Source organism: Balaenoptera acutorostrata, chromosome 11 (assembly GCF_949987535.1).
Source record: "Balaenoptera acutorostrata chromosome 11, mBalAcu1.1, whole genome shotgun sequence".
In the NCBI taxonomy this organism is placed as follows: domain Eukaryota; kingdom Metazoa; phylum Chordata; class Mammalia; order Artiodactyla; family Balaenopteridae; genus Balaenoptera; species Balaenoptera acutorostrata.
Window position 1 is genome coordinate 102,769,601 of NC_080074.1, and position 18,607 is coordinate 102,788,207.

Genomic DNA, 18,607 nt, shown 5'->3' on the forward strand with positions numbered 1-18,607 from the left:
GGTGATCTTTTGATCCAAGTTCTGTATCTCTAAAATGGATATAATTAGTACTATAAAGGACATTGAAATCATAGGGTAAATAGCCCAAAATATACACTTTTTATATGTTCCATCTTTGATCCACTTAGGTAGCACGACGTCAGTTACAAGAATTGGTTTTGGTTGTTCTTTTAAAAAATTACTATGTTTAGAATTGTGTCCTGCTTTTTCTATATTTATCCACAATCTAAACATCCTTCTAGGAAATTTACTGGAAGATGATTTTAAAACTATGGAAGAAGTTCATGGCATTTTTCTTCAGAAGATTTCTATTTATGCATAAGGAGACCTTAGGGAAGACATAAAAGAAAACACTCTGACTCAAATTATGGAGTAGTTCTGCTATCTTTAATTGAAAAATGAAAGTTTAAAAAGTAGTCTTTTTAGGGCTTCCCTGGTGGCGCAGTGGTTGAGAATCTGCCTGCTAATGCAGGGGACACGGGTTCGAGCCCTGGTCTGGGAAGATCCCACATGCCGCGGAGCAGCTGGGCCCGTGAGCCACAATTGCTGAGCCTGCGCGTCTGGAGCCTGTGCCCCGCAACGGGAGGGGCCGCGATGGAGAGAGGCCCGCGCACCGCGATGAAGAGTGGCCCCCGCTTGCCGCAACTGGAGAAAGCCCTCGCACGAACCGAAGACCCAATACAGACAAAAATAAATAAATAAATAAATTAAAAAGAAAATCCTTAAAAAGTAGTCTTTTTAAAAATTAAATTGGTACCATAAGTCTGTTTAGTTAGGAGCTAAATATAAGGGTAGTATTCATTTAAAAATATACATAAGGTGTGTTTTTCTTATTTTTCTGACATTTCATATTATGTCACAGGCATAAAATTATAATACATGCTCTTATCTGGCTTGAGTGCATACTCAGTGTTTTATTGTTTCTTATGGAAACTTGATGTCTTGCCCAGGAAATAAAATACGGCAGGGTTTTAAACGGTTGCTGGTCAAACTTTAAATCTGCTTCTGGTACTTTGGATGTCTGTCTTGTTTGTTTGTTTTGCAACTGCACTGTTTCAAAGAAACCCTTATATACTTTGGGTTCACGTGTTTTGTATTTTGTAGTAAACAGAGAGAGAGACTGCTGTATCTTTGCTTGGTGTCTTTGTTCTCTATCCCATGAAGAATTCCTCCCATTCTCTTGATTCTAGAATTCTAGAATGCAGCTCTCTAGGCTCAACCTGATTAGCAGTCACGGTAGTTTTCGTGTTTATTCAGTAGATTTTAAAAAAAAAGTTTTATTTATATTTTAATCATTTCTAAAATAGGTAAAACAATCTGAAGATTCACAATTCAAACTGTACAAAAGAGCATACAGTGAAAGTCTTTGTAACTGTCCACCAGCCATCCAGCTTCCCGCTTCAGCGGCAGCCAGTGCTATGTCACACGTACCTTCCGGACATGTTTGTGTGTGTGTGTGAGCGGGTGTATGTGTGTATTTATGTATTTTGCCTTTTCACACAAATGGCAACTTTCTCTGCACACTTCTCTGCCCTCTGCTTTTTTTCACTGAATAGTTTATCTTGGGCATCATTTCATATCTGTACAGAAAGAGCATCCTTAGAGCTTTTCACTGCTGGATGGTGTTCCACTGCAGGATATCCCATTAGTGATCAGTTCCCTATTGATAGACATTTTATCTGTTCCAAAGTTTTGCTCTTATAAGTAATAACGCATGAATAACCTTACACATATATCGTCATGCATGGCTGAGCATATCTATGGAATAGATTCGCAAAGAGAAATTCCTGAGCTAAGGGGCACATACATTTGTAATTTTGATAGTGTCAGCAATTGCTCTCCATAGCGGCCCCACCAGTTTGTATTTCCACTCCGGGTAACCATAGCTTTGTAGTGGCAATGTCTGTCACATACAACAGAGCCAGGCTGAGTCTTAGGAAATCAGTGTGGGAGTGTATCCCAATGAAGGACCTTTCAGAAAATTACGGTCTGTCCTCTTATTCTTCTGCCATCTCCTTCCTCCATCTCATTCAAACTAGCAAGGATGTGATCAGACACATTCAACTATTATTCTTAGTAGTAACTAAAAGCATGAAGATTGAGATCATGACAGGTGTGGGAGAAGGCGGAGGACGCAAAGTTTATTTATGAGAGGAAGTTTTTAAAACCACATACGGTTAAGGCAACGTGTGTACATCATGGTAGTATTTTGTTCTTGTTCAAGCAACTATTTTGTGGTTTAAGTGAGTCAGTGAAACAAGTAGGTTTATAAAAGACTACTTTCTTAGAGGAACCCGCGTGTTGTTATAGAAGAGTTTTGTGAAAATACTTTCTCCGTCTTTTCCTTTTCTGAGCGTGCCCACGTGTTTGTTCTACACGTTTACATCCTGATACGCAAGTACTGTCTATTCTAATACATTCCATTGTTTTTCTCACTGCGCTTATTATATCAGCATCTTTATATTTCTGTGGTTCATGATAAGCCAAAAGCAATTTCATTTTTTGTACATGTTTTATATACATTAAAAAAATTTAGCCATCTTCTTAGTATTACAAGGTATTACCATTGAAACACGGAAAGGGAGATGGACTATAAACTGTTCTTTCTTGTTTACTTAGTAGGGATTCTGTCTGTTCATATCCCATGTGAACAAAATTAGAGTCTTCATTTATCGTTTTTTGTTTTCTGTGCTGTGAGCAGACATTTATTCAAAGCCTATCAATTACATGGGTCTGTATGAGAATCAGACTGTTACATTACATGTGGATTCTGGCAACACAGAGCCTTCTCTCTATGCCTCTCTCTCCCTCTGTCTATTTATAAAATATACGCATTTACAAGGTATGATGTTGTCAATCAATTACTCAAAGTAGTCAGTGGGTAAAAATATTAGGTTACTTTTTTTCAGAACTTTTTTGAAACCATAAGGCTCCCTTGGTATTTTGAGTTTACTCATTTTAAGTTTTGACTGTTTTCAAGTGATTTTCTGATGTTGAAGGCCATTTCAATATAGTTTTATATTTAATTTGAATAAATATACAGCCTCTTAAAGATAGCTACTTTGAATGCTAATATTCATCCCGCAGTTTTCAGTTCTCATAGAATTCTTATAAAATTCAGATGTATCTTCTATTAAAAATATATGTACATATATAAAATAATTTGTGTTCAGCCATAATAATGAATGATCAAATGTGATATATCTTATTTTACCAACATTTATCCTTCAAAGTAATATCATGCCTTCTAAAAAGAAAAACGATTGAATATCTGAAAAAAAAGATTCCATTTGAAACAGAATCTCACCTGTCTGTTTGAAAGAAATTGTATATAGTGATAGGTAAGAAGTAACAGATTTCAGGAATGGGCTGAATATCAAGTGATTCCTGGTGCTGCTAACCATTAGCTTGTCGTCCCAAACAAGTTATATCAACAGCAGTGACTCAGATTCTAAAAATAAAGATGGCCACCCCACAACTGTCTAATGAAGTTATTTTATGTGCAACTAACTTAGTGCCCTGAACCTCCCAGATGAAAAATAGGGGATTGGCAAGTCTAAAGTGGTCAAGACCACAGGCTTTGGAATCTGAGTATGTGGGATCAAGAGCTGGTTCCTCCACTTACCTGTGCCTTCTTCGTTAAGTGAATTACCTATCTCATCCTCTGTTCTCGTGTATAACGTGAAGAGAACACTAGTCCCTCATAGGGTTGTGGTTAGAGGGGTTTTGTAAGAATTAAATGAGACCATCCATGTAAAGCATGTATCTGACTACCTGGCACCTAGAGATCCTTAGTAAATTTTTGCTGTTGTTGTGGTTGTTTGGGGAATAGTAGTAGTAATGTGTTTTCATATGTTATTGTGTTCTTTCCCGTTGCATTACCTTATGAATAGATTCTGGAAACCGAGATGGAGGAAGTGATGATAAGACTAAGAATGCAGATAGAAACTATTTAAATATTTTACCTGGTAAGTATCATTTTACTTTAAACTGCAATTTTCTTATAATCACATACATTGAAATCATAGATTTGAAACATAAGTTCTTATGGTGTACATTATAACATTTTTGTTGGTCAGTGTATCACTTTAGAACATTGTATCTATCATCTATAAACACACTGTCACAGTGTTCTGCAATTAAATCTTTATTCTTATAGTAGCACTGACTCTTCCTGGATCCATACAAGAAAAATTCCTCAAGCAGTTGCATAAGTCTAACCATTATTTGCTATTTCAAATGTCCTCTTTTATACATTGTTTCTTAGTTTCTTAAATGAACCAAGAAATAATTTTTACTATGAAATAAACAATAGTAAATAGAGATGTAAACAATTGAACATGTGGAAAGAACATGGGTCATCTGATTTAGAATCTTTCTTACTGCCATTTCCCCATAAATTTTCATGCTTTCCATTTCTTTCGTCTGCTTTATTATTCTTGGATATATTGTTTATCAACTGGAAATTCACTCTCATGATCCTCTTCCAGGTTGAATGCACTCTGATGATCCTTAGTAGTGTTTGTATGACAGGGCATAACAGGGAAGGCCTATTTGTATAGACGTTATAAGTGTAAAGTCTTTTAAACCAGTTGGTAAATGTTGCAGGTTCATAAACAACCAAGTTTGTTTCCTCACATTTCCTTCCCCAGATTTTCTACACATAGGTCACATTCCATTTCATCCTGGTGCTCATCTTGTCTCCTGGCCAGTTCGCTTGTGGTCATCAGCTTCCGAATATGCTCCCACCTCAGAGAGCCCACCTTAGCGGATAATGTTAGTGGCAGGATTGCATCACCACTTGCTGTTTCCTCCACTTTGTGGAACAGGAAACTGTCCTCCGCTCCATCTAAAAATACCTTCATTGAGACAGGATTTATTGTATTTCTCTTTGTAGATCCATAATTTAAATCATCTATATTTTGTGGCTTTCTTAAAGTGTGCCAATCTTATCTGTTCCGGAGGTACCAACGTCTGATTTTTTTTAAACTTAACTCTTTACTGCTGTGTTTATTTTCCTTCTTGCTCCTTTTTGGAAAAAGCCTATAGGTTAGCATCTCATTATTACCAGCAAATCAGGAGACTATGTCAGAAGTCCTCATTAGAAAAGAAGTAGTGACAATTCACTTAGCTATGCTGATAGCATCTGAATTTCCATTTGGGTAAAGGATGCTGCATGACTAGGAAGTGTACAGGAGGTGAGAAAGATCCAAATCACTACTGCTTTTAGATTTTGAAGTTGCAGAGAAAAAGTTTGATTTATGTATCTTTTAACCAGTGGGTTTGCTTTATCATTATCTAAGTATTTGTAGTTTATATCATCTAATTCTCAAAACAATTTTCTAAGAAGAGCAGTCAGGCATTATTTTCCCCATTTAATTCACAAAGTACAGAGGATCTGTAAGTTGAATTGATTTGCCCAAGATCATTCCGCCAATAAATGCTAGAGACCAGATCTTTTTAACACCCAGTCTGGTCCTTTTTCTACCATATTATGTTATTTTGATTACTGCTGCCAGCTCCGAGACCCCCATCTTACTAACGGGTAAAATGAGGCCCAGGACCGGTCATCTGAGTTCAAACGAAGCAGTGCCAGTTTGGGGATTAGGAGCACCTGACTTGTCCACTAAGTCCTCAGCCTCAGTCTTGGACCCTAGCCCATGTTTAATGCTATGAGTACCATCATGTGAACCATCAGTAGGAGTTCAAGAGGTGAGACGCTTCATTGGATATACTGGGTCTCTGATAAGCAGTCTGCGTCTTTTATTGCCTGCCAGGGAAATTGCTATACTACTCCTCGCCGGACAATTTTTTTTTTTACTTTTCCTTTGTCTGGTTTGTTTAGGTCTGTCACTGGCCTTTCTCTCTCTTTTCTTTTTTTTAATTAATTTATTTATTTTTGGCTGCATTGGGTCTTCGTTGCTGCGCGCGGGCTTTCTCTAGTTGTGGCGAGCGGGGGCTATCCTTTTTTGCAGTGCACGGGCTTCTCATTGCCGTGGCTTCTCTTGTTGCAGAGCATGGGCTCTAGGCACGTGGGCTTCAGTAGTTGTGGCACGAGGGCTCAGTAGTTGTGGCTCGCGGGCTCTAGAGCGCAGGCTTAGTAGTTGTGGCACACGGGCTTAGTTGCTCTGCGGCATGTGGGATCTTCCCGGACCAGGGCTTGAACCCGTGTCCCCTGCATTGGCAGGCAGATTCTTAACCACTGCACCACCAGGGAAGTCCCTGGCCTTTCTCTTTTACTGCTTATCTAGTTCTTTTATTGTATAAGTTAAAGAAAAAAAAAAAAAGACCTTTGCCTGGGGCCTTTCAGTGGCATCCATGGGCACAGCTTATGTACACTAGTAATTGGAAATGGTTAAACATTGTGCCAAAGTATATTCAATACTTCAAAAATACTATATGTTTATAAGTAAATATAAGTAAAATCCTAAGATAAGGACTTTGAAGCCAGGATGAGCAGAATTTGTGAGGACGTGGGTTAGTGATAGAAGAATAGTTCTTAGAAGAGCAGAGTTTTCCTAGAAGGACGTAACAGATTTTCCAGTGAGGCAGGTGTGTTTATAAAAACATAGTTTTATATATATTATATGTATATTTTATTTATTTATATTGACAGAAACTGCAGAATATAAAAGCCGATGGCTAACGTGGCTACCTAGAAAATAGAGTGATTGTAGAAAGCCTGGATGTTAAGGTTTGATAAACACTGTGCCGGCATTCAGTCCAAAACGTTTGTTTCCCATTCAGTGAACAGATGTTTACCGAGTACCTTCTATGTACCAGGCCCTGTTGTTCCACGTGCCAGAGATAGAACATTAAACAAGAGAGAAAAAAATCCCTACAGTCACGGCGTGTAAACAGTGGTCCCTTTAAAATAACCTCATAAACAAATAACAGAAGAATTTCAGTGCTTAGAAGAACATAGAACAATGTGAAAGAGAGTAAGTGAGGGGTGAGGGAGTCCTGTATCAGTCAGATGGGTCAGTCAAGGAAGACCTCTGGGAGGAGGTGACCTTCACTCTGAGGTGTGATTGGCGAAAAGCAGTCAGTCGACAAGAATCTTGGGGGAAAGCCTCTCTCGGGGGGCAGCCCTGGATCGGGAACAAGCCCTGTGTGTCTGAAGATCTTAAGGAGAGTCTCTGTGGCTGAGGCAGGAGCAGAGGGTGAGACAAGAGGATGGAGTTTGGATTTTTTCCTGAGTGTCGTGTGAGCCACGTTAAATGGGAGAGTGATATAATCTGATTTATACTTAAATCATTTTAACTGCAAATGTGGATGTGGTGTGTAGGTGGGCAAGAATAGGAGCAGAGGTTAATTAAGAGGCTATTACAGAAACCTAAGTGAAATGATGGTAGCATGAAATAGGGTGATGGCAATAAAAACGGAATGCTCAGATTTGAGATATTTGAGGTATATGTTGCAGATACACTGAAAATAGTTGGTGGTGAATTGGATTGGGGAAGAGGCAGTGAGAGAAAGAAAGTAATTAAGAGCAACTCCTGGGTTTCTGTTCTGTGCAGCTAACGGGAGGGGGACTGGACCCATAAACCGAGACGGAGAGAAGCAGGTTCAGGGTGCAGGGAAGACAGGTCATCAAGTAGCCTGTTCTTACATGTTAAGTTTGAGTTAAGTACAACGTTTTGAGCATTTACATCAAAATAGCGATGATGAGTACTCATTTGACCTACTTATGAGTAAATAAGGTTGGTGGTCTCTTCATACCAATTTAGGAACCTAAGGTAAATTTGGCCTCTTTTTTCATCACCCTTCTTTCCAAGAATGAAGGAGCACTAATTATATTTTCTTCCTGAGTCCAACACAGGTTCCTGATAACACCTCTGCTGGTTCAGCACATTGGCTGCCCACTACAGTTGTTTATGAAGCCCACTGATGAGTGTGACTTTTGAAAGTCATGTGATGCATTTGAAAGTCATGATTGTATCTGCTGTTCACAGGAGAATTTTACATTACGCGGCATTCTAATCTCTCAGAAATACATGTTGCTTTCCATCTTTGTGTGGACGACAACGTGAAATCGGGAAACATCACTGCTCGGGACCCTGCCATTATGGGTCTCCGAAACATACTCAAGGTTTGCTGCACCCATGACATCACAACAATAAGTATTCCTCTCCTGCTGGTGCATGATATGTCAGAGGTAAGCAGATAGAAAAATACCAACGTTTTCTGAAAATGTTAAAATATTGTATAATAATGATAATCCACTTTACATTTTTAAAACACTTTTTCTGTTTAACTGATGAGGCTTTGCATCTCCTATCTGCATCTCCTATATGTCATCAATAGAATTGAGTGACATATAACATAAAACAGTGAATAATCCTTAACCATATATGTTCAAAAGAATTCTAGCATTATCCTATAGTAGGTAAACTAGAAAGTCAGACTTATTTTTAGCTTTGGATAAGGCATGTGCCCCTAATCCTCCCCCTTCTCGTCTATTTTTGTCTTAAGTAGCTTTAAATTTACCTCCACATTTGTATTTGGCTTCGGCTAACATTAAAATTAGTTTGCATTCTCTGAGTAGGCATTGATAGGCAATAGAAAGAGAAGCTAGATGACAGGAAGAAGCCAGCCTCATTTTAACATTTTCTCAAGGATGCTCTTAGGATAATACAAGTACTGGCTTCTACGACTAAAATGTGGCGTAATTATTCATTCATTTTACGATGTACTGAACTTTATTTTACGTTTTTAATTTAAAAAATCTCTTTCCATGACTGTGTGCTTTCTCTCCTGCTTTCTTCCCTTACCTACATAAAAACCAGTTAGAAGGGATACGTTGTAGAAATAATACAGAGACTAAAAATTCAACTTCAGATAGTCTGGAGGAGCAAAGCAGCCTCAAAACAAACGGGTGCAGGCAAGTCCTTCTGGGAGTGCCAGTGGCCAACGTGGTGAAGGACCCATGTCAGCAACATGGTGACTGCTTGTTTTGAGTGGCACTTTTTTAAAAAGCAAAATGGCTAACTGGCAAGTACAGCTTGTGAAAGGAAGGAAGTTTGATCATCGATTATTAAAAGTTATTTACCAACATAATAGATGTGTATAAATACTGTATCGTAAAGCGCAGGATGAAAGATTTGATATTGTACTTTTTAGAGTGACTCAGTCCCCACTTAGGCTCATCACATTATAGGACACCTCATTTTAAATGCAATACTCTATATAAACACACACAAAAAAATCAATTCCATATAAGACAAGATGATTTTAAATGATTTCCCACTTACAATTCATTTGTATTTTTACCAGACACACTATCGTTTTTTTTTTTTTTTAACATTGATTGATTGATTGATTGATTGATTGCTATGTTGGGTCTTCTTTTCTGTGCTAGGGCTTTCTCTAGTTGCGGCAAGCGGGGGCCACTCTTCATCGCGGTGCGTGGGCCTCTCACTATCGTGGCCTCTCTTGTTGCGGAGCACAGGCTCCAGACGCGCAGGCTCAGTAGTTGTGGCTCACGGGCCTAGTTGCTCCGCGGCATGTGGGATCTTCCCAGACCAGGGCTCGAACCCGTGTCCCCTGCATTGGCAGGCAGATTCTCAACCACTGCGCCACCAGGGAAGCCCCACACTATCGTTTTGATTAAAAGAATTCTGGCTCCATCAGATGCAAGCTGCATCAAACTTTTTAATTTCTCAGCCTCAGTCATACCTAATACGGCATTAGGAGAGATTGACCAACATGTTTTGTTTTGTTTTTCCCACTGTAGCTTTATAAAGTTCTAGTCCCATCAGGAATTTTTAGCCATTGTTAACGTCACTAACTAGTCCATCTATAAAAGAGTCTTTGGGGAGTGACAAAGAAAGTTTGTGATGAATTCCAGCCACATGGAAACATCCAAACATTTCCTGCAGCTGGACTCCTGGTTAACCAGTTTATAAAAATGGTTATATGTAGGTGGGAAACAACCTCAAAAACAGTGTTTCCAAAAGTCACTAAGTTCGGATTTACTTCCAGACATCTGATACTATAGCGTGCCCTCTCCCACAGTGTCACAAAGGTTACATGTTTTAAATTGGGACAGCCAGCTGCAGAACATTAAGTCTGTTTCCAGAGTGTCCACTTTAATTCACGAAAGTATATTGAGCCACGATCCTCCCATCAGTCGTATTTAAACATCCATTCAGGTCAAGAAGTTTATTCTACAAACTCAGACAACACTGCACAGGATATAGAGGCAGTATTTGTCTTAGCTTTCGTGCAAGGATCCCAAAGCATTTCGGCTCTTGTTTTCTTCCTGTAGCAAACAGACTTGCCAGACTCTCAGTTACCATATTGCAATGTGTGCAAGGTAATGATGACAGTGTCGGAAACCGTCCATGTCCCAGGGTTGATAAAAACAGCTGTAGAATGAATTGCAGTTTAAAAAAACAGGAAAGGAAAAAATAATCTATCGGCAAGAAGGAAGACATCCTGCTCTTACCGGTTTTATCTCTGTAGATCTTTGTGATCTGAAGACACTGTCATCCTGGAGTTCAGTCTAACCTGATAGATGGGGAATGAACCTGCAGGTCACGAATCCTGAGCTCCTGACCTTTCCTTTTGTTTGTGCTGTTAACTTGTTGAATCATTTGGGACTGAAGGGTTTTAGTTGTTATAATTGTTGTGGTTGATGCAGATGTTGTTCTTAACCTTTTATTAGCATATAGCACACATAAAGAAAAGCACACATAAATATACAGCTCACATCTTCGCCAGCTGAACACCAACACCCAGATGACGATACAGGACGTCACCAGCCAGCACCCCAGTGTCACCCCTTCCCATCGCTTAACCCACATTCCTTCCCTCCACAAGGGTAACCACTGTTTTCACTTTGAAAAGCACAGGTTAGTTAGGTGTGTTTTTGTAATTTATGTGGGTGGAATCCTATTGTACATACTCCTGTATCTGGCTTCTTTCACTCCGTATTGTGTGTGTGAAATTTATCCATAGTACTGTTTGTGGTTGTAGATTGCTCATTCTCATTGTTACGTAGCGTTCCATTGCATGACTGCACCACAGTTATTTAGTCATTCTACTGTTTGTGGACATTCGGGTGGTTTCCAGGTTTTGATTATTGCGACGAATGTTGCTGTGAACATTCTAGAACATATGTTTTGGCATTTCTGTTGGATACATACTTAGGCATGGAATTGGTAGACGGTAGGCCAGACACCTGTTTAGCTTTGGTAGATCCAGTCAAATAGTTTCCCAAAGCGATTGTTGAATGTAAAAAATGAGAAAGCCAGACTGCCGTTTCTCACCTTCTGATGATGCTTATGAAACCGATTAATATGAGTGTTTCAGGAACCTCCGAGGCACAAGCTTGAGATAAAGGATAGTCTTGCAGTTTCCCTCAGGGGTACATAAACCCAGGAAATAATTCTTATATCTACCGTCTAAGACACACAGTGAAGGCCTAAAAGTATATACCAGTTAATCACCTCTGCAGTTCAGCCTTACTCTAATTGGAAGATTCAGGTTGGGTAGTCAAAGTGCGGCCACTAACTTTAGGTACAAGATATTGTCTGCGATCGTAATTAGAACTGGCATCCTCATTTCAATTTCACAGGTTTAGAATTTACTCTGTGTGTGCCGTGCCCACTTATCATCTAAAGTATAGCCGCCAGGCCCAGTTTCCTGCCTCATTTCCAAAGTCTGAAGTATTTCACATGATCCGTTCAGCTCCTTCAATGGATTTCTTTCACATGTGCTCTCACAGATGTGACGCTAAGGTTTAGTCTCTTGGCTGTTAGTTAGAACTCATGGTCAAAAGCGTTCTGTGCTTACCTGACCCACCGTGTCGTGGACACCGCCTAGTGTATGATATATACTAAGGGTTACTTCCAGAAGAGAGCTCCTTACAGGACTGCGGGCCACATCCCACGATGCCACCCAGTAAATCATGTCTTCTTGTGACCCTGTTGACATCTAAAGCTTGCGGTTTAGAGTCCTCAGAGCCATTCTTTTTAGGTGCTGGTTTCGATCAGAGAACAAATGACAGGGGTGCTTGGGATGGAGCCTCTGTGTGGGCAAATGGGGGTTTTAAAAACCACCCGGGTGTGTATTTTTTTTTGTGCAGGTGCCTGCAGCTTTCTAGTTTCCTTTCTGATCCACCTGCTGCTAAGTAGCGCTAAGCGAAAGTAAACAGAACGTGAGTGTTCATGTCATCTGAAAATTCAATTGTCTGTCACTTCGAAGATCTCCTGGGATCCTGCCTGGAGCTGGTATTTTGGGGTGTTTTCTGTATAGCACTGATGAAACCTTGCGTTAACTCACATCATTCTGAAGAGTTCGTATTAATTTGGCTCATAGATATTTGCTCTAGACCACGCTATTAACCACACATACCAAAAGCAAGAAAGCAAGCTATTGAGGGATAAAAGGGGATGGTCTTTGGAGAAGTGGGGCAGTGAAGGGACTTGATTTTTTCCATCTACTTTTGGTCAAACCACTAGAACTATCCCTGTTCTAACTTGTGCTTCAGTCTTTTATCATTTCCATCATGATCCTGACTTTAATACAGTGCGATCATATGTATTCTGTTTGCTGGTGCTGAAGGCTGGCCCTTCGGAAGCTCTGTGCTCACACTGCACAATGGTTGTCCTCATGTAAGTAGTGCTTAGCCTTGGCCTTAGCCTGAGATGTTTCAAAGGCTAATCGTAGATGACAATAAATTACAGATAAGACAAGCTACTGTCAGATAATGCTTTTTTATAGGTAAGAACAAGTGCTTTATTATAATAGTATGAATAGTAATAATTCCTTGATTCTGATTATTTCCGTGGTATTTCAAAAAAATGTTATGTTTTAGAGTAGCATTTTAAGGTGATGCAAATACTCAGTTATACTTTAGCATTTATTCCCACATACGATCCTTCAATAAAATGTTTAATGCAAGTGAAGAGTAAGTAAATCAAACACCATGAATGAAAACCAGCAGAAACAATGAAACCTAAAAACAGATACACAAAGACTTTTGAGGCACTGGAATTGTGAGACACGGACCACAAAATAGTTGATTACTGTGTTTAAAGAACTTCAAGACAAGCTTACAATGTCTTCAAGTAAAAAGATGCTGTGAAAAATGACCTAGCAACTACAAAACTGAGTTTTTAGTTACTGAAAGAAATTTAAAAGACCTAAATAAATAGATATACTATGTTCATTGGTTGGAAGACTCAGTACTGTTATCAGTTCTCCTCAAACTGATCTATAGATTTAAATCCCAATCAAAATCCTTATAAGGTGATTTTGGAGATAAAGCTAATTCTAAAATTTATATGAAATACACAGGACCTAAAACAGTCAAAACAATTTTGAAAAAGAACAAAGTTGGGGAACTTACAGCAATTGATTTCAAGGCTTACAAGCTTAGCAAGCTACAATAACCAGTACAGTGTGACATTGGCAGAAGAATAGACTGTGGATCAAAGGAACAGAATAAAGAATCCAGAAATAAATCTGTGCATAAATGGTCATTTGATTTACAGCAGAGATGCCAGGGCAGTTCAGTGGGAGAAAGTGTAGTGTCTCCAACCAGTGGTGTTGGAAAAATTGGGTATTTATACAGGAAAAAAACAAACAAAAAAAACCCTTGAGCTTTACCTCACAATCATACATAAAAATTAACTTAAAATGGATCATAGACTTAAGCCAAAAAAGCTAATAGTATAAAACCTCTAGAGGAGAACACACAAAAAAATCCTGGTATCAGATTAAGCAGAGATTTGTTAAGACACCAAAAAACATAAACCATAAAAGAAAAGCTTAATAAATTATATACTTCATTAAAATTTAAAACCTTTTCTCATCAAAAGATACTGTTAAGAAAATGAAAAAATGCAGGTCTCAGACTGTCACATGACCTTGAGAGGTTCACTCTACCTTTCTCAGTGTCCTTTTTAGTTTATAAAAATTGTTTTTTGTGAGATACAAATTATGTATATTGTAAAGTTCCATGTAAATGTAAGACATTATTATTGTAGTTTTCGGAGCTATCAGCATTTCCTCTTAGCTGCAGGTAGGTTATTTCTTAGTCACCTTGCTCCCTCTGTACATTTTTTTAAACTAGGCAGAAATAAGCCAAAAGACAAAAACTCGTCACTCCATGCATGTGTGTACTCCCGTAAGGCACCGTGGCTCTCTTGTAACAGCGTTGGCAGTTACAAGGAAATATTCTTCCTGAACTTTGAAGCTAAGAAGTATTATAAACTTAATTTAAACATCAGGAAATTCTAGTCATTTTTATAAGCTTCCAGAGTCTTGGAAAAGAGGATTCTTATTAGCCCTTTTGGCAACTAGACCCCTTTTATTTATCAATCTTTTTTTTTTTAATCTTTTAAAGATTTTTAATTTAATTTTATTTATTTTATTATTTACTTTATTTTTGGCTGTGTTGGGTCTTCGTTTCTGTGCAAGGGCTTTCTCTAGTTGTGGCGAGCGGGGGCCACTCTTCATCACGGTGCGCGGGCCTCTCACTATCGCGGCCTCTCTTGTTGCGGAGCACAGGCTCCAGACGCGCAGGCTCAGTAGTTGTGGCTCACGGGCCTAGTTGCTCCGCGGCATGTGGGATCTTCCCAGACCAGGGCTCGAACCCGTGTCCCCTGCATTGGCAGGCAGACTCTCAACCACTGCGCCAGCAGGGAAGCCCTATTTATCAATCTTAAAAGTATCTTGGACACAAAAAAGTAGTTTCCTGGGAATTCCCTGCAGTTCAGTGGTTAGGACTCTGCACTTTCACTGCTGAGGGCCCGGGTTCAATCCCTGGTCAGGGAAGTAAGATCCCACATGCCACGAGGCACAGCCAAAAAGAAAAAGAAAAAAAAGTATCCTCTCAAAGCCTAATTCTAGCTACAGAGGAAGTTACTTTCTTTTTAAACTTCCATGGATAATAAGTGATTCACTCACTCAGCCTGTGTGCTTGAGCATCTGTACGCGCAGTATTGCAGGAGGCGTCATCACAAAGGTAAATAAATAGTGGTTCCTGCCCTTAGAGAGCACACGCCTTAATAAAGACATAGATCCCATCTCCCTACCTATTCCTCTACTACCGCCCCCCACCCCCCACCCAAAAAAAAAGACAGAGTAAAATGTGATCATGGAGATTAAACAAAAACAAAGTACTTTGGGAGTTCAGAGACACCATTTGTAGCTGAGGAACTAGGAAGTACTTCATGAAGGAGAGGATGGTTAGGGAGGGTAGAGCAGGTTTCAACAGATGGGAAGAATGGGGAGGGCATTCTAGGCAGAAGAAATGGCTTGAGGAAAATGGGAGGAGTGGGTGACAGGCATTGCAGATCATGTTCAGGCAAAGGCAGACAGGCAGGCTGGAGTGAAACCTCACTTTTTAAATTTAGAAGTCATAGAAGCTGAGATAGTTTGGGTCCTAAGGTAATTAGCCTTAAATGCTAAAGACAGTCTTAGATGTTATTCATGCAGCAGTAGGAAGCAATTGCAGCTTACTAATCAGGAGTGTAACGTGATCAGAAAGGTATTTCAGATAAATCAGCCAAATCAGTTCGAAGGGGAAATTCTGGGGTCCAGGAAACTACATGGGAAGCAATAGCAATAACTAGACCTGAGATCGCAGAGACCGTCAGAGATGGGTGAAGGCCTGGGACAGCTCAGTGACACTCAGCCCTGGAGAGGGGCCGGCACGTTTCATGAAAAAATGTGAATAATGCCAGAGAGGCCGATTAGAACAAGACTGAGAGAAGGTTAGGTAATTATAACCCAAAATATAAAGTAAATATCCATTAGTCCATACTGATATAAACAAATGCTGGAACAAATAAATGAACAGGGGAGAAGAAACAAACCTCCCATGCAGAAGAATTCCAAGTAACTTATGTAGATACTCCATCCTCAAGGAGGGGAGCACAAAATCTCCACCTCTTAAGTGTGGGCTGCTCACAGTTAGTGATTTCTTCCCATAGAGGACAGAGTGGAAGGTCAGGGCTGGAGACCTTAAAAACACCACCCCAGCCAGGTGTTCCAGGCTCACATCACTAGTCATAAATCACATTGATTATCTACCCTTGATATGGTGTGATGAAAATGATACTTCACCTCTGTAGTCTTCCTGCCCAAATCCATAGCTCCTGTCTAATCATGATGCAAACATCAAATTCTAATAGGGGGCGTCCTACAAAATACCTGACCAGCCCTCCTCAAAACTCAGGCTCATCAAAAACAAGGGAAGTCTGAGAAACTCAGGGCAAGAGAAGCCTGGGGCGACATAAAGACTCAATAGAGTGAAGTGTTCTGGATGTGGTCCTCGAACAGAAAACGTCATTAGGTAAAAGCCAGGGAAATCTGCATGCACTATGGATTTGAGTTAATAATAAGGTGTCAATAGTAGTTCAGGTTTTTTTCTGGGTTTTAAGTAATTTGCTTATAGTACTGCATTTACAAAGAGAATAGTGCACCCAGTAGAAAGAATAAAAATGTATTTGGGGTTTTATTTTTAACTGACTGCAGATAGAAATCCTTTAGTGACATCATGGCAATTTGACAGTTATGATTAAGTTCAGTAAAGGTACATGCGGTACTTGGAAGATCAGATTCTAGCTGCTTCTTTCTAACGGCCTCTGATTCATCTGGCTCCTTAAATGATACGGGATAAAGCCCTTATTTGGTGGGGAAACATTTCCAAAATTAACTTTTAGGTTCTCTCTTAATAATTTTCTTCTGTCAATTGTTAAAAATAGGACTTTCTGTTTCTCTGTCTGTGTGTGGTTATTTCACCTCAGTGTCATCACCCGAATTCCTATAAGTTCACAATTGTGATTTTACAATGTAGAAAAAAAATTCAATTGTTGTAGTCTGCTATTGCTTTAGATGTACATATCGCTGAAAACCCAAAGTAGATTAGAATTGCTAAAGGATTTTCCTGCCATTGTTTGATGTAGTCTGGTTTCTTTATTCCTTTTTTTAAAATTTTATTGAAGCATAGTTGATTTACAGTGTTGTGTTTAATTTCTGTTATATAGCAAAGTGACTATTACACATATATTTACATTTTTTTCATATTCTTTTCCATTACGGCTTATCACAGGATATTGAATATGGTTCCCTGTGCTAAACAGTAGGACCTTGTTGTTTATCCATCCTACATATAATAGTTTGCATCTGCTAATCCCAAACTCCCAATCCTTCCTTCCCTCGACCCCCTCCCCCTTGGCAACCACAAGTCTGTTCTCTATGTCTGTTAGTCTGTTTTTGTTTTGTAGGTAAGTTCATTTGTGTTGTGTGTTCTCTTTATTCTTGATAGGTATGTGGACAGCCTCACTTCTAGTGCTCTACTAATATAAGATGTTAACAGGGGAAACTGAGTGTGGGAGTGTATGGCAATTCTCTGTACCATTTTCATAATTTTTCTGTCAGCCTAAAACTGTTTCAAAAAATAAAGCCTATTTTTTAAAAGCCATCAGGGTGATACTGTTTTGGATCTATTAAATTAGTAAATATGTTAAATAATGTTTTAAATAATATTTAAGTGTCCAAATGATTGTGAACAATATGATGAAATTGGATGATGCATACATTGCTAATGGCTAATGTAAATTGATATTACCTTTTAGGGAAAAACTTGAATTTTATTTCACTAATCTATAGGAGTAAGTATCCCAAGAAATTATTCAAAAAACAAGACATCTATAGATGTAGATACACACATGCGTCATATACATAAATATGTCCACTGCAATGTTATTAACAAAAAGGGGAAATTGAGTTATAATGGGCCATTTAAATAAATTATGATACATTAACTCAATAAAACAGCAGTTTTTAAATTGTGTTCTGAAGATACCCCCAGGATGCTAGCCCCTTCTGGGGGTCAGCAAGACTAAAAATATTTTCATGATAATACTAAGACACTCTGTGCCTTTTGCATTCTCATTCTTGCATGAACGTCATTGAGTTCTTCCCGAGGCTGTATGATCACACAGCAGATTGATGCAGAAGCAGATGTGAGAGTCCAGATGTCTTCTCTGAGGCCAGGCATTAATGAGATTTGTAGATATGTAAGGCATTGCCCTTCTTCTCACTCAAATTTTTTTGTTTTGGAAAATATAGTAACTTTACATTTAAAAAAATACGTTACATTAACATACGGTGGGTTTATCGTTTTTAAATGAAATTAATATTTTTATATTTTTCTCAGTTTTAATTTCTAATGCAATAAATATCAGGAGACATAATCCGCATAAACAAAAGCTCAGTGCAGTCCTCAGTGATTTTTAAGAGTGTAAAAAAGATCCTAAGACCCAAAGAGATGAAGGATCACCATAATGAATTAATAAACATATTTTATTGTTACAGTTACAAACACTTGCAGCATGGGAAAGTAATTCGATAATAGCGAAAAGAAATAGAATTTAAAATGGCACAATCGCTGATCATGAGCACAGAAAAGTATAAATGTGTGGGTTGGTTGGTTCGCAGCACGCATGTGCTCACTTGGTCAAGGGTTAGGAAGGAGCGTCCAAAAAAGAGCTCATTTGGTTTGTTAGGTGGCTGGGATAGGGTGCTTGTTTGTTTCTGGTACTTTGTAATAACATGTTATACACAGAAAACATTTTTTTAAATTTAA

At 38.9% G+C, this 18,607-nt stretch overlaps 1 protein-coding gene across 5 annotated transcripts in view; it reads left to right on the forward strand.

Annotated features, from left to right (window-relative positions):
• Positions 1 to 18,607, forward strand: part of C11H12orf4 (chromosome 11 C12orf4 homolog) — a 52,297-nt gene that overhangs the window by 17,907 nt on the left and 15,783 nt on the right. For 4 of the 5 annotated variants that reach the window (XR_009009728.1, XM_057556691.1, XM_007170210.2 and 1 more), the window contains 2 exons: positions 3,894 to 3,968; positions 7,956 to 8,158. Coding sequence is in view for 4 of the 5 variants with exons in the window: in XM_057556691.1 (XP_057412674.1) it covers positions 3,894 to 3,968; positions 7,956 to 8,158 (278 nt within the window). In the remaining variant the exon portion in view is untranslated. Of the gene's footprint in view, positions 1 to 472; positions 850 to 3,893; positions 3,969 to 7,955; positions 8,159 to 18,607 lie in introns of those variants that run through there. The other variant, XM_057556692.1, reaches the window with a different exon arrangement.